Source organism: Geotrypetes seraphini, chromosome 6 (assembly GCF_902459505.1).
Source record: "Geotrypetes seraphini chromosome 6, aGeoSer1.1, whole genome shotgun sequence".
Taxonomy (NCBI): Eukaryota; Metazoa; Chordata; class Amphibia; order Gymnophiona; family Dermophiidae; genus Geotrypetes; species Geotrypetes seraphini.
In genome coordinates, this window is record NC_047089.1 from 117,820,954 (window position 1) to 117,846,384 (window position 25,431).

The window sequence follows — 25,431 nt, forward strand, 5'->3', positions numbered from 1 at the left end:
TCTTTAATGAGAAGTACAACTTGTTCTTTAGATCCAGTCCCTTCCTCGTGGTTAAAACTGTTCACAACATTTTGCCACTTGCTTTAAATTTGATTAATGTTAGTTTATCATTAGATGTGGAAAAAAGCTCTTGTCCATCCAATCTTCAAATCCAACTCTGGAGATCATTCTGACCCTAATAACTATAGATCTATCTCCAATTTGTGCTCTCTTTCCAAGTTGACTGAAAGAGCATTTTTTTTGAACAATTATCATAATTTGCAGATCGAACTCATGCTCCACATCCACGACAAGCAGCCTTTCGGAAAGACCAGTGACTGCTATTATTACGCTCCTGAATGAAGTTCATGTCATCTTTGAATTGGCAGAGTCGCAAGCTTCCCTCCATCGCTGATTTATCTTCCATAGGTCAGCGACGGAGGGAAGCTTACTACTTGCTGCTCTTCCTTGCTTCGGGCCTTCCTCATTGCCGGGTTCTGCCTTCGCGGAAACAGAAAGTAGGCAGGACCTGGCAGCGAGGAAGGCCTGAAGCAAGTTGTAAGCTTCCATCCATCGTTGACCAGTCTCCTGCCTTAGCCCGTAGCGAACTCATGCTTCGGGGCTGTAAGGTATGCGTGCCAGCTTCCCTTCCCCCCCCCCCTTACCCCGGGACGTAACTTCTGGTTTCGGAGTTAAGAGAGGGGAAGCCAGCACGCACATGTTAAACCCCCAAGCATGAGTTCGCTACGGGTTAAGGTGCCAAATCTCCAGCCAATGAGAGGTGGGAGTTTTTAAAAAAATGTTGAGCAGTGGTGGCAGCTGCAGGATTCATGATGGATGGCAGCCAGGCGGTCATCTAAATTAGCTGGGCAGACCGCCTGGCTGAAAGACCCTAGGGAGAACACTGCTTTTTAAAAATCAGAGTTCTGGCTGACAAACTAGAGCAGATCTTCAGCTGGCAGGGCTTTGTTTATAAACGTTTCTCAACACAGCTACAGTACTCATCCCCCTCTATATTCGCGGGTTCCAAATTCATTTATGCATGGTTTTCATCTGGGTGACCCAACCCCACCTCCCGGACCTCTCCACTTATTTGCTTTTTAAAATCTGTGCAGAAGTGGGAACAAAAATGGCTGCCATGAGTGCCCATGGTCTCACGGAAGCCATTTTTGTGCCCAGCTCTGCTTGGGGCAGGAGCATAGAAGATTGCTCCTGCCCCGCTTCACCGCTAGACCACCAGGCTTTAAAAAGTAAGTACAGTGGACAGCTGGGAGGGAGGCGGAGTGGGGCATAGTCTGCCCTAAAGTTATTAATGATTTTTCCATAGTTGTGGGCCGGCTCTGCCCCTAACCCCCACAAATATGAAGGGAGAAGTGTACTACTTTATCCTAAAGAAAAAAAAAAAAAAAAGAGAAGAAATAGAAATTTTTTTCTACCTTTGTTGTCTGGTTAAGAACATAAAAACATAAAAATTGCTGCTGCTGGGTCAGACCAGTGGTCCATCGTGCCCAGCAGTCTGCTCATGCGGCTGCCCCCAGGTCAAAGACCAGAACTCTAAATGAGTCCAGCCTCACCTGCGTACGTTCCAGTTTAGCAGGAACTTGTCCAACTTTGTCGAATCCCTGGAGGGTGTTTTCCCTTTTAACAGACTCCGGAAGAGTGTTCCAGTTTTCTATCACTGGCTGAAGAAGAACTTCCTTATGTTTGTCAGCGCTGACGTCGGAGGGACGGCTTTGCTTAAGCCCTCTCTCCGACGTCAGCAAGGCTCACCCCTCTCTCCTATCCTTTTCAACATCTACATGTCCTCTCTGAAACTCCTCCATCTATCCTCCCTAGAAACTCTCTACACCTATGCCGATGACATCCTCATCCTCCTCGAGACCGACTCGAACCTCACTAACCTCGCTGAGAACATATCCGCATGTATAATGAACCTCCAATCCTGGGCCCAATCTGTACAAATGAAACTGAATGAGTCCAAAACAAAATTACTTTGGCTCGGCCCAATATTAGATCATTTACCCACCTCCATCCCATTATCTTCCGGCCCCACTCTTCAGCTTGAGTTTTCAAGCAAAATCCTGGGCATCAACATAGACTTTTCTCTTTCCTTCAATGACCACCTCAACTCCTTGGTAAAAAAATGCTTTTTTAGCCTTCATATGCTGAGGAAAGTAAGATCCTGCTTTCATCAAAATCACTTCGCCGTCCTTGTACAATCCATCATCCTCTCCAGATTAGATTATTGCAACTCCATCTACTTAAGCCTAACTAAGAACCTCCATAGACTTCAGCAGATTCAGAATGCCGCGGCTAAGCTTATTTTCGCAAAAGGCAAGTTCGACCATGTCTCTCCACTCCTGTCCAAGCTTCACTGGCTTCCAGTACACTCCAGAGTCCTCTTTAAATGTGCCTGCTTAGCCTTCAAGATCCTGCACGGCATCCTTCCTCCCGTTATTCCACTCTTTTGGAACTCCTCAAACCCTAACTCCACCAGATCCTCCCAAAAATTGAAACTGTCATTCCCTTCTACAAAAGGTATATCCCGCGCAGGAAAACTAAGAACATCCCTCCCCTTTAGAACCACAGAACTCTGGAACAACCTCACATCCCCGCTCAGAAATTCAAGCTCCCTCCAATTCTTCCGCAAACACCTGAAAACTTGGCTCTTTTCAAAAATCTAACACCTCCTGCTCTCTGGTACCCTGGCCCCCTCTCTATCCTCTCAGTTCCTTTCCTATAACCCTTCATTGGATTTCCTTTTTATCCCAACCCTGTAAACCCTGTAACCGTGTAAACGCTTGCGGAGATGGTGCGGTATACAAACCTAAGGTTTAGTTTAGTTTAGACATCAGGGAAGACTTCCAGTCGGCTATGTATGCTGTGGCAGGGCAGGTAGGAAAAAGAAGACGAGCCTCGCGGCTTGAGTTGTATTGAACCCTGCAGGATCCCTGCGACCCTAGGGGGGCGTCCCCATGGGATCACCATGTCCCTAGGGGGCGCCCCGGACATTCTGTATTCGTACATGAGATTTTTGTTATAGACATGCATCACTTTGCACTTATCCACGTTGAACCTCATCTGCCATGTCGATGCCCATTTCTCGAGCCTGATTATGTCACGTTGCGGATCTACTCTGAATAACTTTGTATCGTCCACAAATTTAATCACCTCACTCGTCGTACCAATGTCCAAATCGTTTATAAAGATGTTGAAGAGCATGGGTCTAAGTACCGAGCCCTGCGGCACCCACTGGTGATGCTCTTCCAGTCCGAGTATTGTCCATTTACCCCCACTCTCTGTTTCCTATGCTCCAGCCAGTTTTTAATCCATGTGAGCATTTTACCCTCGATTCCGTGGCTTGCAATTTTCCGAAGTAGTCGTTCATGTGGAACCTTGTCGAACGCTTTCTGAAAATCCAGATATACAATGTCGACTGGGTCGCCCTTGTCTTCTGCCTGTTTACTCCCTCGAAGAAATGTAGCAAGGTCGTCAAACAAGATTTTCCTTTGCTGAAACCGTGCTGGCTGGTCCTCATTTGCCCGTGTCTGTCAAGATGATCAATGATGGCGATCCTTTATCAGTGCCTCTACCATTTTTCCCGGTACCGAGGTCAGACTACTGGTATGTAGTTTCCCGGGTCCCCCCCTCAAACCTTTTTTGAAGATTGGCGTAACAGTCGCCACCTTCCAGTCCTCCAGCATCTTTCCCAATTTGATCGACAGGTTGGCTACTAGTTGAAGCAGTTCAGCTATAGTCCCTTTTAGTTTCTTGATGACCCTCGGATGGATGCCATCTGGTCCCAGGGATTTATCGCTTTTAAGGCTATCTATCTGCTTGCATATCTCTTCTAGACTGACCGTCAACCCTGTCAGTTTCCTGTCTTCATTTCCAGCATTTAGCCTGATGGGTTCTGGTATGCAGTGTATATCCTTTTCGGTAAATACAGACGCAAAAAATGTATTCAGTTTGTCTTCGATTTCGTTATCCTCCTTTAGCACTCCCTTCAATCCACGGTCATCCAAAAGTCCCACCGCGTCCATAATATATTGAAAAAAAGGCTTGAAGTTTTTTTGCCTTCTTGGCTATTTTTTCCTTTGGAGGTTTTCCACACATACATATATTTTTGGTCAAGAAATCATTGTCTCGTCATCGTCTGGTCTCCAGTTTTCAAGAAAGACTTTACCATACCAAACCATTTCATAGAGAAACATAGAAACATAGAGTTTGACGGCAGAAAAGGGCCGATGGCCTAAAAAGTCTGCCCACACAATAACCCTCACTCCCAGAAGTCTACTCAAGACAAACCCCCCACCTGAAGTATTCATCTTTTAAGCAAAATTCTGTGGTTCCCCCACCTGTTGGTCCCATCGACGCTTGAAGTCAAGCACACTACTAGCCTCGACCACCTGGCGAGGAAGACTATTCCATCGATCGATCACCCGTTCGGTGAAGAAGTATTTCCTGGTGTCGCCATGGAATCTTCCCCCCTTAAGTTTTAATGGATGCCCTCGTGTCGATGTGGGACCCTTCAGAAAAAGATGTCTTCTTCCACTTCAATGCGACCCGTGATGTATTTGAATGTTTCTATCATGTTCCCCCTTTCTCTGCGCTCCTTGAGAGAATATAAGCGCAGTCTGGTTAGGCGTTCTTCGTATGGGATGTCTTTAAATCCTGAAACCATCCTAGTGGCCATTCTTTGGATCGACTCCATTCTCTTCACATCCTTTTGGTAATGAGGCCTCCAAAACTGGACACAGTACTCCAGGTGAGGTCTCACCAGGGATCTGTATAATGGTAGTATGACTTCAGGCTTTTGGCTGATGAAGCTCCTTCTGAAGCAACCCAGCATTTGTCTAGCCTTTGCTGAAGCTCTCTCCACCTGATTGGCAGCTTTCATGTCTTCTCGGATGAGAACTCCCAAGTCCCTTTCTGCAGTAGTTCTTGTTAAGTTTTCACCGTTCAGGGTGTATGTTCTGCATGGATTTCCGCTCCCGAGGTGCATTACTTTGCATTTTTTGGCATTAAAGTTTAGTTGCCAAGTGCTGGACCATTGTTCCAATAGAAGTAAGTCCTGCTCCATAGCGCTTGGCTTGGTTGCGCTGTCGGGTTCTTTTGCCCTGCCCACGATGTTACATAGTTTAGCATCATCAACTATTTTGCCTTGAAGTCCCTGAGTCAGGTCCCTATAAAGATATTAAATAGCATCGGACCCAAGACCGAGCCTTGTGGCACTCCACTGGCCACTTTCAACGTTTTTAAGGGAATACCGTTTACCATTACTCCCATTCCCAAAACTGTAATTCACCAATCTTCTTGTAATTTCTCCTGGTAATGTCCAGATGTCTCTTTTTAATCCGCCCAGAACTGCAAGGTACGGGCGGAATAGAAGTCAGTAATGTAATGTAATGAAGTCTGCCGCTAAGCCAGTCTTGTACCCAAGCAGTTAGTGTGTCTCCTAGTCCTAGCGAGTTCATCTTGTTCAATAACCTGCGGTGTGGAATGCTGTTGAAAGCCTTACTGAAGTCTAAATATACTATGTCCAGGGACTCACCCCCCATCCATTTTTTTTGTTACCCAGTCAAAGAAGCTTATCAGATTGGATTGACAGGACCTTCCCTTTGTAAAGCCATGCTGGTGGGGGTCCCTTAATCTTTCATCATCCAGAAACGTGTCCAATCTGTTCTTAATCAACTTTTCCATGAGTTTACTCACTAGTGATGTGAGATAGAGAATGACACGGTGGCGGTTTACCCGCGGCTACTGCGTTTAGCCGCGGGTAACCCGCCAAAAACGGGGAATGAAAATTAGCAGCCTCTGCGGGGACGGGGACAAGGCCATCACCGCCCCGTGGAGCGGTGAATGGTCTTGTCACCGCAGTGAGGCATAAAGGATCGTGCGGTCCCCGCACCCCCATCCGCCCACCCGCACGCCGGCTCGATCGTTTAACCAGCTTCCTCTCTCCACCTCACCTTAGTTTGCCGTCTTTCTTTTTCGGCGACCGGAACGCTTTCAAAAGAGCCGCGCACGCGCGGCTGCTCAGTATTCAATCTTCTGCTCTGACCCAACTGGAAACAGGAAGTTGCAGCAGAGCAGAAGATTGAACTTTGAGCTGCCGCGCGTGCCGGTCACCGAAAAAGAAAACCGGCAAACTAAGGAGAGCTGGATAGCAGTAGCGTACCAAGGGGGGGCGGGAGGGGTGAAAAAGGTAATGGCGCCAGGCCTTGGAGCACCGAGGCAGACCGCTTCTCCCCCCTCCCAGCCGAACCCCCGCTGACCCTCCTATCTCCCCCCCAAGTGAACCTTTCCGACCCTCCCAGCGAAAGCAGCAAACCTCCCTCCAGTAGCGTCGGCTTTCTCCTCCCTCTGCCGCATCACTGATGACGTCATCAGTGACGCGGCAGAGGGAGGAGAAAGCCGCGAAGGAGGTTTGCTGCTCTCGCTGGGAGGGTCGGAAAGGTTCACGGGGGGGGGGAGATAGGAGGGTCAGCAGGGGTTCGGCTGGGAGGGGGGAGAAGCGGTCTGCCTCGTGCTCCATTACCTTCTTCGGGCAGCAGCAGCGTTTACAATTCGCTGCTGTTGCCGGCTTCAGGCCTTGTTCTCTGCCGGGTCCTGCCTACTTCCTGTTTTCATGAAGACAGGACCCGACAGAGAGGAAGGCCTGAAGCGGGCAACAGCAGTGAATTGTGAATGCTGCTGCTGCCCGATGAAGTTCAGGACATCGGGGAAGGAGCAGGGAGAAATCGGCTGCTGGCTTGGGGGTGAGGGTAGGGAAAGAATCGTGGAAGTGGAGAAATTGGCACGATGGCTTTGTGGGGGCTAGGGGGAGAGAGAAAGAAAGGAAAAAATAAAGAGGGGGGCCAGGGGGAGAGAGAAAGAAAGGCAGAAATAAAGAGGGGTCAGGGGGAGAGAGAAAGAAAGGCAGAAATAAAGAGGGGGTCAAGAGGGAGAGAAAGAAAGGCAGAAATAAAGAGGGGGCCAGGGGGAGAGAGAAAGAAAGAGGGGGGGGGCAGGAGAAGAAAGAAGGACCAGAGACTCATGAAATCACCAGACAAAAAGGTAGGAAAAATGATTTTATTTTCAACTTAGTGATCAAAATGTGTCCGTTTTGAGAATTTATATCTGCTGTCTATATTTTGCACTATGGCCCCCTTTTACTAAAACGCAATAGCGGTTTTTAGCGCAGGGAGCCTATGAGCGTCGAGAGCAGCGTGGGGCATTCCGCGCAGCTCCCTGCGCTAAAAACCGCTATCACAGTTTAGTAAAAAGGGAGGGGGAATATTTGTCTATTTTTGTATAGTTGTTACTGAGGTGACATTGCATAAAGTCATCTGCCTTGACCTCTTTGAAAACCCGCGGAATATAAATGATAATTAACATTTTCTCTTCGTACAGCGTGTTTTGTGTTTTTAAAATTTTATTGTTGGTAGATCATTTTGACTTGGCCACAAAGGTAAGGGGGAGGGAGGGAGGGGAGCTGCTGAAAGTCATCTAGTAATCCTTGCAGGCTTGACTGTGCAGGGAATTATTTTTGTAAAATCATGTTTTGTTATGTGACTGGCATTATCTAGACTTTAATTTCTATGAATGAATAGAATGAAAATGATATAAAATTACTTGCTTGCGGGGACCGCGTGTTCCGGCTCACACAAGGAAGGAGGGGTGAAAGGGAAAAAGTTTCTCTTCCTTGGAAATAGATTCTGAAGTGACCTCATCAAAGAAGACCAGCACTAAATGTACAAGAAATCCCTTAAACAATGTCAAAAGAGCCCAAAATAGAAAACTGCTACTGCCTTGAGACTCCATTATTGAAGGAATCAACTTGAAATCATAGAAGAGACAGGAAAAGGTTAAATGCCTCATGGAATCCTCAGGTACAAAACACAAATCAAATTGTGAATGAAATCAGAGCAGACAGTAAGAATTATAAAATTGATGTCATTATCCATCTGGAAAAAAAGGCGTACTAGAAATAATGCCTCAGCAATACAATTTTCAGAAGTTCTATTTGCTCATGGTAAGGGAGAAGAGAGACTGCTAGTGATGGTGGGGGGACTGATAGAAGATATGAAAGAAGGGTGGTAGAAAGGAACAGATGGTAAAGGAGGGAGGGAAGGGTGGTGGTGGAAAGGAATAGAACAGACATTGAAAGAGGGTAGAGAGGAACAGACCCTGAAAGGAAATGTGGAAGGCAGAGTGGGGAGAAGACGCTGGAAGGGAAGAAGACGGATGCCAGACTATGGGGGAGCAAAGGGAAGAAAATGGGTGCTAGACGGTGACGGTGACGGGGCGGTGAATGGGATGGCAGTGGCGGTGACGGGGCGGTGAAAGGGGTGACGGGGCGGTGAAAGGAACGGCGGTGACGGGGCGGTGCAGAGGATGGTGGGCCGGGGACGGTGCAGTGACGGGGACAGATTTTTTCCCCGTGTCATTCTCTAATGTGAGACTCACCGGTCTATAGTTTTCGGCCTCTGACCTGCATCCCTTTTTGTGGAGCGGGATAACGGCAGTTTTCCAGTCCAGGGGAACCCTTCCCTTTCTTAAGGAAAGATTGAAGAGCCCATCTAACGGTTCTGCTAAGACGTCACTCAATTCACGAAGTACTCTAGGGTGTAGATTGTCCGGGCCCATAGCTTTGTTTACTTTTAATTTTGATAGCTCCTGGTAGACTTCGCTTGCAGTAAATTCCATGTCCCGGAAAGGGTCCTCCGAACTACCCTTTGTCTGTATCTGAGGATCGGATCCTGGTACTTCACAGGTGAAGACTGAGCAGAAGTAGTTATTGAGTATTTCTGCTTTGTCTGTATCCAAGTCCGTAAAGTTGCCGTCAGGTTTCTTTAGGCGCCCAATACCGCTTGTGTTCTTCTTCCTGTCGCTAACGTATTTAAAAAAGGATTTCTCCCCTTTCTTTACCTGCCTGGCTATATTTTCTTCCATCCGAAGTTTGGCCTCTCTGACTATTGTTTTAACTTTTCTGGATTTATCCATATAGGTTTCTTTAGCTTCCGGTCGTTGTGATTGTTTGTAGGTAACGAAGGCCTTTTTTTTTTGTTTGTTTTACTAGTTCTAAGATCTCCGCGGAGAACCACTGTGGCCTATAGTTTCTGTGTCTTTTGCTCACGGTTTTTATGTACGAATTGGTTGCTTCATTGAGGGTGGACTTTAGAGTCGTCCATAGTTCTTCATTGTCCGTCGTGCTTCAGTTTTGCAGTATTTTGTAGACGTGGTCCCCCATGCCTTGAAAGTTAGTGCCTTTAAAATCTAGGACCTTGGTCAATGTGTTAGACCTAGTGGTTCCTTTTTTGAGGTGGAATCAAACCATGTTGTGGTCGCTGGATGACAAGGTGTCTCCCACCAATACTTCTGTGACACTGTCTCTATTGGTGAGCAACAGGTCAAGGATTGCCTGGTTCCTGGTGGGTTCCAGTACCATCTGCTTGAGGCGTGCTCCACACATGGAGGCTAGTAGTCTCTTGCTGCCGCTGGTTTTAGCAGAGGGTTTCTTCCAGTCCACATCGGACATATTAAAGTCTCCCAGCAGCACTGTGTCTCCATGTAGCGTAATGGTCTCAATGTCTTCTATTAGTTCATCATCTGCCTCCTCTTTTTGTCTTGGAGGTCTGTATACAACACCAAGATACAGGCATTTGTTATTGCCTCTGGCGAGGTTCACCCAGAGGGATTCTCCCGAGTACTTGATGTCTGTAATTTTAGTAACTTTGATGTCGTCTCTAATGTACAAAGCTACTCCTCCTCCTGACTTACCTTCTCTGTCTTGACGAAGTAAGTTATATCCCATCCGTGGGACTCCAAGAACCATATTTCTGATACCACCACTACATCAAGGTCGGTGTTCCTCATTTCCGTTTCCAGTTCCAGTATTTTGTTGCCTAAACTATGGGCGTTAACATACATGGCTGTCCATTCTTCCTGTTTGCATGGTGTGCTTTCTATCTGAGATAGTTTGTCCCTTTCAGTTTTGCCTTTGTCATCCTTACTATTGCCTCTGTCTCCTTTGGTATCCACATAATTTCCCCCCCTGCTATGTGATTTTTTCCCCCCTAACCCCAAGATGGAGTCTCCATCTCTCCTCTGTCCCCCACTGTACCGGCTCGATCACTTACCTCAGATATTAAGTCTCTGTCTCTTGTTCTACCTCCCTCCCATCCTCTGTCCCCTTTAGTATTTGCGCGATTACTTACCTTCAAGTTACTTACCCAGCTTGTGTGAGGAGTGGATCCCCTCCCCCGGCTCACCTAGTTTAAAGCCTTCTGGAGTAAGTGAGCCAGGCGTCGTCCCAGGACATTCTTCTCTCTTTTGGTTAAGTGCAGCCCGTCTGGTCCCTGCAGTCCTTGAAGTGCTTCTTCTCCGTGGTCCAAGAAGCCAAAGTTCCTTGCACCATCCTCTTAGCCACTCGTTAGTCCTCTTGATTCGATTTTCTCTGGCTTTTCCTTTGTCTCTTACCGGTAGGATGGAGGAGAAGGCCACCTGCACTTCCAGTTTCTCACCCAGGGCCTCAAAGTATTTCTGAATCATCTCCAGTGAGTTCCTGGCAGTCAACGTGGATGAGAAGCATTGGGTAGTGGTCTTGGGGCTTGATTATTTTTCCAATGCAGGTAGTCACATCCTGGATCTTGACTCCTGGTAGACAGCAGACCTCTCTTGCTTGTAGATCTGGTCTGCACACCGGTCCCTCGGTTCCCCGCAGCATAGAGTCCCCAGTGACGACCACAACCTCAAAGGTTTTCTACAGGAGTTTTTAACACCTTAATGTGATCCTTACACTGAGTTAGAGCACTTATTCCCTTGTTTCAGATCCAGTATGTTTCACATCTTGCACTTGAACGGATTCTATTTGGACACTTGGGCTGCTGACATCCCTATAAAACTACTTCTGGAGTTCTTTTTCACTCATTCCATCATAACAGGCTTTCCATGCCTTTCACCAGGAAATCTTTCGTTAAAGCTGCAGGATGCTTCTTTAGTGGTTTTCTTCACCATCCCTACAAGTAAGGCTGTCTGTTTCAACCTCCATTGCCTCTTCTTAAGATCAGGACAAATACTTCCAATCAGGCCTGGGGGCCTCATCTCAACTAATTGCAGACCCAGGCCCAGTGGTTGACAAGCTTGCGATCTCCTGCACATCAGTCTTCTCGAGCTTTGAGCAGTATACGAGTGCTGTTCAAAAAGTATCAGACCTTAGTTTTTCTTGTGTAAACAACTAAAGCTAGGGAGGCGTGGTTTGGTGCATGTATGTAGGCAACCCTAATGCGCATGCTTGGATTTTTTCCTGCCTACAGAAGCTGTTAGTCACCGGCAGACCGCCGATGAGTGAGGAAGTATAAGTGAGTGCTGTCCAATTTTCCTTTTTGACAAAATGACAGAAAAAGTTGAACAACGCTACTGCATTACATTTTGTGTAAAGCTTGGCGATTCCCAAGTGGAAACAATCCACAAGATTCAACAGGCCTTTGGGGACAAAGCAATAGGCACCACACAGATAAAGGAGTAGTACAACTGCTTCAGAGATGGCCGCATGTCAGTGGAGAGTGAAGCACGTTCTGGTAGGTCCTCAACATCCAGAAATGAAATCGTCATTGACCTTGAGTGAGGACCCTGGTGATGCAGATTTGTTGAATCACAACCTGAGAACTTGTAGATGAGGCGAGCATCAGCATTGGATCCATTTATTCCATTTTGACTGAGGATTTGGGTTTCTGGAGAATTTCAGTGAAGTTTGTGCCAAAGCTTCTAATGATCGAGCAGAAGCCACTCCGATTGGAGATCGCATAGGACATGCTGGAGACTGTGAACAGTGATCCCAACGTCCTCAGCACAATGATCATTGTCTATGAGTCCTGGGTTTATGGGTATGACCCAGAAACCAAGTTGATGTCATCACAATGCAAGCATTCAACATCCCTGAGGCCAAAAAAGCAAGGCAGGTCTGCAGCAATGTCAGTCATGCTGACCGTCATCTTTGACTCCAGTGGCAAGGTTCATCACGAGTACGCACCACAGCGCACAACCATCACCAAGGGTTACTACCAAGAGGTTCAGCATCGCCTTTGTAACACTGTAAGACGCAAACCTGTGGTCAGCGGGCAATTGGCAGCTCCATCACGATAACGCATCTGCCCATTCTTCACATTTGATACGGGGTTTCCTGACCAAACACAACACACCTGTGATTCCTCAGGTTCCCTACTCTCCCGACATGGCTCCGTGTGACTTCTGGCTTTTCTCCAAGCTGAAAATGCCCCTGAAAGGGGCCAGATTTCAGTCAAGAGAAGACATCATACAGAATGCGACTGACCAGTTGCGAGCAATCTTAAAAGAGGCATTCCAGCGCTGCTTCCTGACAGTGGCAGAACTGTTGGAAGACATGTGTGGCAGCCCAAGGGGTCTACTTTGAAGGAGATTAGTATAAGATTGTTGTATCTGAATATGAATATTTTTTTAGGAATAAAGGTCTGATACTTTTTGAACAGCCCTCGTATTTTGCACTCCAGGCATTCTGCCCTTGTATTTGCAACAAATACATTCTTATGCAGACGCACAATCAAGTCACGATGTTTCATTTCAACAGTCTGAGAGTTCTGGCTCTCTTCCTCTCTGCAGAACAGCTTACCATCTGGGGACCTACGCTCTGACTCTTCAGATCCATCTACAAGCGGTATACATACCAGTAGAACACAATCTTCTCGCACTCTCTAAGCAAGAAACTTGACCCTCACGAATGGTCTCTCCATCCTTTGGTTCTGAGCCAACTATTTCATCTTTGGGGATCGCCCATCATGGATCTATTTGCTTCCCAGTACAATGCCAAATACAGCAAGTTCTGCTCCCTTCAACCTGCTCTTTAAGCAGTAGCAAGAGATGTTTTCTCTTTTCAGTGGGGGCATAATCTGCTTTATGCCTTTCCGTTGTTTCCTTGCATCTCCAAGGTACTTCAGAAGATAACCAGAGATTCAGCTCACATCATTCTCAGTGCTCTCTGTTGGCCCATACAACTTTGGTTTCAGCTCCTCCTGGGCCTGCTGGACGCTTCTTAAATTCCATTGGGCAACCATCTGTCTCTTCTATCTCAACAGAATGGATAGTTCCTTCATCCCAATTTTCGCAGTCTATTAGACAGCCTGGAGGTTGAAACGTCATCCTTGACACACATACCACTTTCTCAACCAGTAAAGATTGTACCACTTGTAGGCAGATGTCTGTCTATTAGAAAGGCCTACCAATCCAATCTATGTGGTTTCAGTGGCAACAGCAGGATCCTATTTGTCTGATCACCTGGGTTTATCATATCTTCTATATTTGTCAGATTCTGGTCTCAAATCCAACTCGGTTCGCTTTCCTCGAGCAGCTTTCTCGGCAAAACACTTTTACTTTATCCACTGATGTCTTGCTTTATCAGAGGTCTTGCTCCAGTATGGGTTCTTCTACCTGCTTAGGATCTGAATTTAGTCTTAGATATTTTCTTGTATGACCCTTTTGAACCATTGGGATCTGCGTCACTTTCTTTCCTTCCTTGGAAAACAATTTTTCTTCCAGCCCTGACATCAGCTAGAAGAGTTAATGAGCTGTAAGCAATGGTTTCCTGTTATCCGTATCACCAGTTCTTTCCTCATAGTGTACAATTACGAACTCATCCAAAAATTTCTTCCAAAGGTTATTACAGATTTTCATCTTAACCAGTCAATTAATTTACCTTCGGTTTTTCCCTCCGCACTTCTTCAAGCAAACATTGCATAACTTGGACTGCAGGAGAGCATTACTTATCTCAAGGCAACTGCTCCCTTAGGTCAGAAACATCAGTTTTTCATTTCCTATAATAATCCAGCTACCCAAGGAAAATAAGCATCTAAATGGGCTCTGTCCACTTGGATTACAAAATGCATTAAATTTTGCTACACAAATTTGCATCTTCCATTGCCTGGTACTCTTGGAGCTCATAAGCTCACGGCAACAGCTTCTACAATAGCCAGCTTGAAATCCATTCCTATTTAAGATATTTGCAAAACTAGAACTTGGTCCTTAGTATATACATTTACAAAACATTACTGTCTGGATCAGATTTTTTCTCAAGATGTGCGATTTGACCAATCAGTCTTAAGAAACCTGTTCCACCACCCACAACCTCATTTTCCACCACCAATAACCTCATTTTCAGCTTGGTACTCACCTACAAGTGTGCTTGCATTTCCCCTGTTTCTCTTTGGAGAAAGCAAAGTTGCTTACCTGTAACAGGTAGACTGCAGGGGAATGTAGCCACACTCCGTAGACAGCAGGGGAATGTAGCCACACTTGCCCACCCTCCTTCCCCTTGTCTCGCTTTTCTTTTTAATTGTTAGAGATAAAACTGACAAGCTGAAGGGAGGGGCTGCTAGTAAGTTCTTAAAAAAAATGAACTAGCTAGGGGAGAGCTCCAGCACATAGGCTTAGTCAGCGGGCTTCATTTATAAGTGTGGCTGCATTCCCCTGCTGTCTACGGAGAACACCTATTACAGGTAACAACTCTGCTATTTCTCTGTGTCTACCAAAAACTGTCTGCCTCTCCCTTCCATCTCTTCTCCCCTCCCCACTGGTCTGGCATCTCTGTTTTCTTTCCTTCCATCTCTCACTCCCTCTCCCAGCTGGTTTTTACCATCTCTCTCCTCCTTTTCTTCCTTCAGATCTGGTATCTGTTTCCTCTCCCTCTCCCAATTCTCTGGTCTCTCTCCTCTTCCTTCCTTTTCTGCTCTTTCTTCTCAATTTCTTTCTACCTCTTGTCTACTTTCTTATTTTACAGTCCTCAATTTCCCTTTCATTATGTCTACCTATAGTTTGCCACCTCTTTCCTTCACCTCTTCCAGTATCTCACTAACTCTATCCTTTTCCCACAACCAAGCATGTGGCCATTTTTCTTTATTCCCTCCTTCCATCTAGTATGTGTCTCTCTTTCTCCCCCCCCTTGCATGCAGCATCTGTTCCTCTCTTCCTTCCCCTTTGGCACTGCTCAACCTCTTCCCCTCGTTGGGCCATCTCCCTCCCTTCCTGTCATCTTCGCAGGTGCTTTTCAGAATCAAGGTTTTCTCTCCGAGCGGCCCAGATGCCATCCTTCTCACAAGTTAAATGTGGCTTCCCTGAAGCTTCTTCTCTGATGCAGCTTGCATTAGAGGGGAAGCTTCAGGGCAGTCGCATGTGACTTGTGAGAAGGCTGTGGTGTCCGGGCTGCTTGGAGAGAGAAAACTCTGAAAAGTGAAGGTGAGAGGAAGGAAGGGAGATGACCCGACGAGGGGAAGCGATGCCCAGACAGCGGCGATTGGGAGGGAGAGGGCTGCTGGACTGTGCGATCGTGAGGAAAGCTGCTGACTGTGAGGAATGGAAAGGGAGGCAATGCACGGCAGATACTTTACTGTGGGACAAGACCATTCACCGCTCCACAGAGCGGTGAATGGCCTTGTCCCCTGCACCCGCAACTACCAATCTGTTCCCCCCCCAATTCCTGCGGATTACCTGTAGCTACCAGTCACCATGTCATTCTCTACTTCATACTTTTACCCGGTTTTACCGAGTGGATGTAGCAGACTTGCTCTGATGCCGCTTTTGGGACCTAGGTGTTCAGGGCAGGCTCTTCTATCCCTCCCTAGCTGCTACCATTGCTTTGGTACATCACCTAGCATATGGAATCTGGAAGGGACGTAACAGAATAGAAGATTTAGGTTTTTACCTTTGATAATCTTTGTTAGTCCCTGTAGGATTTCATATGACCAGCCCTCTATGCACACTCAGATGTTTGGAATAGCCTGCTTCTTTCTCCCTCAGTTATTCTCCTTACAGGCTTGAAGACTTTCTAGCCAGTTGACAGATCCTGTGGGAAGTTTTCCACTTCTGTGAGTATACTTAACTGAAGGATGTCTTGTGGGTGTTTGTTGCACACCGCAGGTTAGTTCTACATTGTTCTTAAATGGTTTTTCTGGGTTTCCTTTGTGCCTGTTTATTACTTGTTTCATGTTTTTGAAGAGCAGATCAGTTAAGAAATTTTGTTGCTTGGGATCTTCCCTCGTACCCCCCTTGTCCTGGATTTGTTCAGATATGTTGCTTGGCTTTGGGACTCAACTGTAGATGGCTCTAGCTCTCACTCTAAGGGGGAGGGGCATGTGCTCAGAAAAGTGTTTGGATTTCTGCAACTCCCAGATTGAGCACCTAGTATATAGAATCCTACAGGGACTAACAGAAGATTGTCGAAGGTAAAAACTACTCTCACAAATGGCATTTGAGTCAATTGATAATATTCTCTGGTTCCAGCTATTGTGCTGCTTTTTTTCCATCTCTCTTCCTGAAATTTCTTGTTTTCATCAATTTCTTCTTTGAACAAATATGTTTCAGCACTATCCATTGTCATGCGCTGGCAAGCCTGGTTATGAGTGTCTGAACTAGACCCTAATGAACAAGATTGTCTGGCGAATATTCCCTGTCTCGGTGACAAGTTGTTTGGAGACAAATAGAAGAAGCTACATAAAAGATTACCAGACATAAGCAAAGCATGATTACTCTTTCTACTACTAAATCCTCAGGCTCTTAGGCATTACTATAACCCTAGCAGTCAACATCCTTCAAACAGCGCTATGCCCAGCCAACTTCTACTTCTAGGGCTCCTCTGCAAAAGCGCACCAGACAGCAGCAGTCCCAGAAAACTTAGTCTCAACCTTAACAGAAATCCATTCAGTCTTTTTGGCTCGCTCATCCAGAGCCTAGCCACCGTTCTTCCATCTCATACCATTGGAGGTCGACTAATCCATTTCCACCACCGTTGGACTCATCACAACTGATAACTGGGTTTTACAAGTCTTGAAGGAGGGCTATGCTCTTTGTCTTTGCAAACAACCTTCAAACAGACCTCCCAGAGAGTATTTTTCCAATTTTCAGCAAAATGCCATCGAACCAGTATTTCCTCTGCAGAGGGGCCAGGGGTTCTACTCAAAATATTTCCTCATTCCGAAGAACAGCGGTCTGTGCCCAATCCTTGACTTCCAAGCCCTCAACAAGTATTTAGTCAGAGAAGTTTTGCATGCTATCCTTAGGCACGCTCCATACCCTCTTAGAGAAGAATGACTGGCTTTGCTCTCTGGATCTCAAGGAAGCATGCACTCTATATCTCCATTCTCCCAGCCCACAGAAAATACCTCCACTTTCAGAAAGGAACACTTCTCCAATACAGGGTACTACCCTTTGGCCCAGAGCATTCAGAAAGTGTTTAGTTATAGTAGCTGCAACACTCCGCTCTTACGGCTTTCATGTATTCCCTTATCTGGATGACTGTTTGATAAAATTCAAGTTTAATAAGTATTTGATTAATCGCTTATCTTTTTTTACTAAGCAATATACAATATAAAATGATAAAAACAAATTAAAAATTACAGAAAACAAACAATGGTTGGGTCCAAGATGAAACAGGATAGCTTCTGTAGCAAAAAGCATGCTCTTCCAAATTATATTTAACCCCCCCTCAAAAAAAAAAAAATACAAACTACACATTAGAGATATTTGAATCTGAAAACCAGTGAAAATTTGCATAAATGCATAAAGAAATATTTTTTGAATGGTCTAACCTTTAGCTTTACTTGACTGTAAAAGCTCATATAGCAAATCTTGGAAGTACCTCATAGTACATGTTTGCCGGTAAAGTTGTACCCTCAACTGACTTACCTACCAGCAGCAGTATGAAGCCAAACTGTGCCAAAATTTTTCATTTGTGAATGTTTTTTGTCTACTTTGCTGACTTGTAGAAATGGAAGTACATTTGCAAAAGATTTCAAAGTTAGCACAGAAACTTGCCCCAAGGTGTTGTACCAAACTGCAAAATTTCAGACTCCTCTGAGCTTGGAGGGTCTCGAAGCTGCAGGCTTTGTCTTGTCAGGACCTATACTTCTCCTTTTCAGAGGACTTGGTGTTCATTTTCTTTTTTTTCCCAAGGCGACTTCACCATTCCATGTGAAGGCCTGTTTGCCCTCAGTTGTTGGTCTTGTGGCTCAAAGACTACACAAGCAGTGCTGCGCTACATAAAGGAGATGAATTACTTTCATCTCTGTCCTTTTCCATAGCCCTCAGAAGGGCCAGGTTGTATCCAGAGCCTCACTTGTGAGGTAGATCAAGGTGGCTATTGAGATCGCTTACATTTGTAAGAACCTCTGGGTAGAGGCCCAGACAGTTGCCCTTGAAAAGCCGGCTGCAAGGAGCCCTTCACAGAATAAATGGTGACCATACAACACCCTGTTACAATTCTCGAATTCAAGCGGTTTATTTTATGAAAGAGATGAATTCAAGTACAAAAGGCAATTTAAAAAGTTAGTAATTCAGTAGGCTATAACAGGGGAGGAAGTTCTTATGATTGTAGCTAGCAAATAAGGCACAGAATATTTCTCTCTTATTCTCACCCAGGCACTTTTATCTGTTCTATTTTGCACATAGTCCTAACTTCTTTCATTGCCTCTGTTACCATATTTGGCTATATCCTGTTAAGCTCTTTTTTTGCAGTTCCTAGTAAATTTTACATGCGGCACTATACATTTTGTACACATCACTACTTACACTTTTTCTGCACATCAGTATACGTTTTGCACTCATTACTCTACTAAACTAACAGAGTACACAAATGTGGCTTTGTACTCACTTGATGATGCAGCTGCAGTAGTTGGTGGAGCACAGATATGCATTAGAAATGGATCTTCTGCTGCTTTGATAGATGCATAATGGAGTTTTCCAATGAGCACCAGCAAATTATAGGGGTGTGTTCATTGAGGGGAAAATTCAGTTTTTTCTACCTCCTAATCTGCTGGTAGGAGGAGATAACGTCTATTTGTTCAGAATCGTACATTTTATATGTATAATAAGTTTCAGATGGTATTTCATATTCATGAAGTGTGAAAATGATTATTTGCACAACATAAAAAATAATTTTGGAATGAATACCTTGACTTTTGTTTTAAATTATTTGGGAGTCTTTATACATGCTGGTGTACAAATAGTCCATTGATTTTATTTTCTTCTTAGTTTTAGCTGAGTGAGTTATTTTTTTTCTCTTTTAGTCGTCAGCAGGAGGTAGAAGAAAAGCTCATTGAGGAAGAGACAGCACGGAGAGTAGAAGAACTGGTTGCAAAGCGAGTGGAGGAAGAACTAGAGAAACGAAAAGATGAGATAGAACGGGAAGTTCTTCGCAGGGTGGAGGAAGCTAAGCGCATCATGGAAAAGCAGTTGCTCGAAGAGCTCGAGCGACAGCGACAAGCTGAACTTGCAGCACAGAAAGCCAGAGAGGTAACGCTTGGTCGTTTGGAAAGTAGAGACAGTCCATGGCAAAACTTTCAGTATTGGGTTATACCTCCTGCTTATTTCAGGAAGATGGAACATCGAATTCTAATTGTCATGTAAACTCTTGCTGTGAAAGTTCATTTCCAGCTTGTTCATACATGTTCATCAACACTTAACATACTTTCCTGAAAGTAGTAGAGCTGCCTTATGTATTTGGAAAGTGTGTGAAACTTTTGCCATGGCTGAAGGATTTCTACACCTTTCAAAAAAAGCACATCTTTATTATACACACTTTGTTCACATAGGGCACTTGGGCTGTAAAGGGTATTCTCTTCAGTCAGCTACATACTGTGGTTATTCACTGATAGTACTTGCCCTTTGCCAAATACATGGTCTTATACTTTTCTAGAAACAAATTGAAGACAAGGAGCTTGTTCTGCTTTAAGCCATGGACGGGCATGTATTGTTTTTTTGAGTGTTGAAAAGTTTCTGGAGACTTTCTATTTTTCAGTTATCAGGAATAACTTCCCCCCCCCAGGAAGTTATAATGGCTTAAAGTTGTTCTTGGGTTTTTGTTTTTTAATTTTTTTTAACAAAATTATACTAAGTATGATTTTGATTTTCGTATTTTTCCATAACTGGATCAAAAACTGAAAATGTCTTCCTGTGAGAGTTATTTGCTACTGGAGGTTTGAATGATTGTACAGACCTAGGTCTTTAATACAGCTGAATTTATTTCAAAAATTTAGCAACTTCTCAAATAACCCATCACTTAGTTCTTTTTGAAGGAAAGGGTTGATCCTGTTTATAGTTTATAACTAAACTGTCTTCGGTAATCTGTTTATAATTTTAGCATGGCCTTCTGATGCCTGTTACCATATATACTCGAATATAAACCTACCTGAATATAAACTTGAGGTAATCTTTTTTTTTTTTTCCTCCCAAAAAAGGTTGCCTCAAATAGAAATGGGGGGGGGGGGGGAGTTATATTCAAATGCCCAGCTTTGCACCCAGCCTTCCTTTCCTCCCTTCCTACTCAGCCTCCGATGCCTACTGCAGGCCTGCCTGAAGTTCTGGTGGTCATCAGTGAGCCCAGACAGGAGCAATCCTTCCTGTGTTCTGTCCTGGCAAACTCTAGTGGTGAAGTGGGGCCGAAGTGATTTTCCTACACTCCTGTCCCCTAAGAACCACGGTCAGAAATGGCTGCTGCAAGTTCCCGCTGCATTTTCATGCGTTGCAACTTGCAGAGGCCATTTTTGATTGCAGCACTCTCAAGGCAATAGCATAGGAAGATTGCTTCTGCCCCGCTTCCTTCTAGACCACCAGGGCTTTAAAGGTAAGGTCTAGAGGGGTCAGGGAGGTGGGGTGGTTTAGAGTTGGCCGGGACACAGAGTGGGAAGGATTGTTCCTGTCCTGGTTCACCGCTGGACCACCAGGGCTTCAGGCAGGCCCATGGAAAGTCTGCAACAGGTCCAGGCAGGGGGTGGAAGGGGAGGCACAGACCAGAGGTCTCAAATATAAACAGAGATTCCCATTTTTGAGCCATTTTGTTTGTCTCAAAAATCTCTCTGTATTCAAGAATATATGATGATTATATATTTTTAGGACACATTCTCAACTTGTCTTGTCTTCAAATTGCTCAAGGAAAACTTATTCACCTTTTAAGGCACTATATATGCTAGTTATTTTTTTATGAATAATATAGAAACTTAGAATAGGATAAAGAGCCATAAGTACAGTCCATCTAGCCTGTTTAGATCCTGATATAGTGCCATAGATCATGCATGATATTTGGCTTTTACCACATTTGTTGCTAAAGATCCTTTATTTATCTAATGCATTGTTGAATTCTGTTACTATTTTTTTCTGTTCTAGTTATCGTAATGTTTTCTTTGTGTGGCCTTCAAAATGTTTATAAATAAGCAAATATATTCTCATTAATTTGCTGTACTGAAGTTGTGATAATTAAAGTGAACTTAACTCCCAGATTGAGAGGTGCTAGTTTGTACGTTGTTTCTAATTGTGCTCAGAATTTTTATGGCTGTTCAGTTTTATATGACCATTTTCTCATAATAGACACACATGTGGCTGACTGAAATTTTCCAAGTAAAATAATTACCATAGTTGTGTGCTGTAAGTTAAACACTGCCATAAACATCTTTGAAAAGGATTCCATTCCACTGTTTAGAAACCTACATAAAATTCAATATATAAGATCATAATTACTAAATCCCTATCTCTTGATCTTTGTATTCCACTTACTGTAATACCTTTAAAGACATATTAAACTGCCATTCGTTTATTATCAGGAGAATAAATGTAAAAGATTATATTCACAAAAGAAGCCCTTAGATCCCTGGAGTATGGATAACAATTTGTATTTTTTTCACTAACAGTAAATGTATTTTTCTTATTAATTGTTTGCCTTAGGAATGATGAATTGCATATTTTTGTTCCTTCTTGTCATAAACATCTGCATTCCTCAGCTCAGCCTTCCTTGTATGTTTCTTATAAATGGTTGAGCTGCTGATGGCAGGTGTTGCCAAGCTAACAGTACAAATCATTTTAAAGAGGAAGCTGGCGCGTATGGCAGCTGAGGAGCACACTCTGCAGGACACGGGACAAGACAGTAAATATTCAACTTTTAATGCTGATTAAAGGAGTATAGGTAATGGATGCGTAGGTATACATAATTGGTGAGACAAACTATTCACTTTATTTATATTTTTATATTAATTTTTTAATTTGGTAAATTCTAACTGATTTTGTAGTTGTCCATGTTGATTCGTGTGATATATTAGCAGTAATATTCATAAAAATGAGTAGGGAGGGTTTAGTTAGTTGCTGTTTGCACTGGGAGGGATGAGTTAAATTTAGCTGTAGGGTGTGTTTTGTGACCACATTTTACTATTGGTGAGAAATAAAAGCAGCTGTTTAGCTGCTACTTAAGCCAGTTCTCAACTGAGAAAGAATAGATAACCTAGAGAAATAAGGTGGCATTTTCACTAACATGTTGTTATATCCACCCCTTTAGGAGGAAGAACGTGCAAAACGCGAAGAACTAGAGCGAATACTAGAAGAGAATAACAGAAAAATTGCAGAAGCACAGGCTAAATTGGTATGTAAATGTGTGTAACATGAAGGAAGGGTTTATTTCATAGTAAATAGAAATATAAAATGAGCTAGCAGATGAGAAACAAGGTCTGTGCTGGTGCAGTGCCACATATCCCAGTTGATATCTGGCTTTTCTCTTAATTCTGTCCAGTGCTTTCATGAAACACATTATTATTCTTTTTCTACCTCATCCATTGGGAGACCATTCCATGCATTGCACCACCTTTCTCTAACAGGAGAGGCTTCTAGGAAGGCATTAAGGTAATGCATGATGCAGGGGGAACAGCGTTAAGTTAGCCTGCATAAAGTGTTCACAGTAAAAACCTGAATGAACATGGGGAAACATGTTTTTAGACTATGGCTTTTTTAGTTTTGGTAGCTATGTAAAGTAGTAGCAAATTTGCTAATAGACCTCGGTCCACCTTTTATCTTTCTCAAAGAAGAGGGGAAGATAGACCAGTTAATATCAGCAGGTAAATATCAGCAAGTAGTTTTGATGTTTCTCAATTTTTAAATTCATCACATGCTACCTTTTAATGACTTTTCATTTTGAAACTGAGAAGAACCTGATTTTGAAATTGTTCTCTTAAAAACATTCATTCTGTTCTCTGGTCAGCTGATTGTTTCCTAATATGGTCAAACACAGCTTTGTAGGAATTGGTATCTACAGTTGAAGCCAAATATTTTGGCTGTGGGAACTACATTTTCTTGTACAATAGCCTATAGAATCTTCAAAAGAGGGTTATGTATCTCTTTCAGCCTTGAACTGCAGGAAACTCAAAATCAAATTCTAGCCCCTCCCTCTGTGATCATCTTCTATTACTCATCCCTGGAATGCCAGTCTAGTTTGTCTCTTCTGCTTGTGATTAATTTTAAATTTTGTAGTCACTTTAATTTGTTTTTGGCGCGGGTCTTGCCCTAGTGCTGTGGATTTATCCTTCAGGGACATCCTTCGGCGGGTGATCGTAGACATTTACATTTATATTGTCTGCTTCTGGGGGGTTATCCGTTAGTAGAACTGCAGTAAGCCCCCCGGACAGCCTTCAGGAAAGATCAGGGCTTCGGGATTGGAAGCCATCTCACCCCTGGTTCGTCCGCTAAGGGGTGGATGCCCATCCGGAATTGGGACCGGACCGCATGTCTTCCCTAATTGTCCTGAGAAATCTTGGTGGTCACTTTCTGAGGTGACAGGGAAGGTGAGGGAGTTGGAAGACCTGAAATCCAATTTCTCAGCTCCTGAGGTACTGATTCCATGCATGCTCTGATGTTAGCCTGCTTGCTGTTTGATTCTGTGCAGCACATTGCCACTGTGTGTATTTGAATGTTTGCTGGTTTAGCGATTTTGGGAGGTCCTAGAAAGCAGTTTTTAAGGGGTTTCCCTGCATGCCTTCCCCCCCACACACACACCTGTAAAATTGCAAAATCACCATTTTCCCGGGTTCCCTGTGTTTTTCCTGGGCCATTTTAGGGCAAAATTGGCACCTGTGGCCGCCATCTTGGATGTTCTTTTAAACTTTTAAAAGTACACTTTTGAAGTGTAGGAGATTCATTTTTGCTCCAAACTTCTACAGATGGCCAACTCAGGACAGAATGGCATGGATTCATGCCTTAATTGCAATGAATGGCTAGCGGATTCGCGGCTGTGTATCATGTGTGCCACGGCCTGCGAGGGGAGTGAGGTGTGCACGGATTCTGGCTTAAACCAGGACAAGCAGGCAGCATATTCTTGACTGATGGGTGACGACACCGACGGAGCCCCGGTACGGACAATTTTAGAGTGATTGCACTCTAAGAACTTAGAAAGTTCTAGCTAGGCCGCACCGCGCATGCGCGAGTGCCTTCCCGCCCGACGGAGGCACGCGGTCCCCAGTTTCTTAGTTTCCTCGGAGCTAAGAAGATGCGTGTTTTCCAACGGCCATTGGAAAATCCTTTTTCCTTAGCAAAGCAGCAGATGAATCCAGAGACCAATGGGAATAGCCCACATCTACCAGCAGGTGGAGATAGAGAAACTGATTAACAGGTGGTTATATTGGCTGGCAATCCTCCTGTCTCATTAGTATGCTCTATCTCCCAGCAGGGGAAAGTCGCTATTCCAATAGCTCCTGGATTCTGGCTGGAAATTTCAGTTGCTCCTGTTGAGATTTTCTCTTCAGTGAGACAGGGGTGTCCGGCTGAACGGTGCCGGCTTTAGAGGTTACACTTGGGCCCCCCCTTGTCCCTGCCTCACCCTCCCTCCATTGATAGAGGGTTTGATTGAGTCCCTATTTCTTCTTCGCTTTCCAGGACGATGAGCAAGGGATTCTGTACAGTTTCTAGGATCCATAGTGCTGACTACACTAGGAACTTCGGCTTGTTTTTCCCTTCTTCTTTACAGCAGTCGATTGTTGTTCTGGTGAGTTCCGGTATCTCAGAGCTCCAATTATTTGGTCTGCTTCACTCAGTTTGTTTTAGTTGCTGGGCGCGATTTCTCTTTTCGAGACATGCCTGGCTCTTTACTGAACTAGCTTATGCCCACCGCCCTTCCCGGGCTGTCGGGTTGGGGCGGCTCAGTGACTTTCATCCTCAGCTCCAGGAGTCAGGTCTTCGGAGGCAGCTCAGTAGTGGTTCTTTCTTCTACTCTTGAGCAGGGTCAGGCTACTTTGCTAGAGCATCAGATCTTTCTTCAGGAAGGACGCTGGGGGTCCTTTTGATCAGTATTTAGATGGGAGTATTTCTCTCCAGCTGGGGCAGTAGCCGTTGTACTCAGTTGGCAGGCGAAGTTGTTCGGCTTCCATTGGGTGCTCTCTCTTCTTTATCTTCTGCATCCTGGATAGTGAGATTTGTGGCTCAGGCGTTCTTGCTCTGTTTACGAACGTGATATCTCCTGGGTCTAGTCCGCATAGCTTCGTCTCTCGATTCTAGGCTTCCTTACTTATTCGGCGGACCCAGGGAGGGGCAGTGATAGGGGGTTGATGCGTGGCTCCTTTGTCGCCTCCGCCTTCTCTGTTTCAGTGGTGGCCTCTTGCTGAGGATGGCTTGGATTGGCCATCTCGAGCTCGCCTACCGGGA

General features: G+C 44.6%; 1 protein-coding gene across 1 annotated transcript in view; it reads left to right on the plus strand.

The window, feature by feature from the left end:
• Nucleotides 1-25,431, plus strand: part of ARGLU1 (arginine and glutamate rich 1) — a 326,061-nt gene that overhangs the window by 154,171 nt on the left and 146,459 nt on the right. The window contains 2 exon segments of the mRNA XM_033948664.1: nucleotides 19,050-19,275; nucleotides 22,304-22,387. Of these exon segments, the coding sequence (XP_033804555.1) occupies nucleotides 19,050-19,275; nucleotides 22,304-22,387 (310 nt within the window).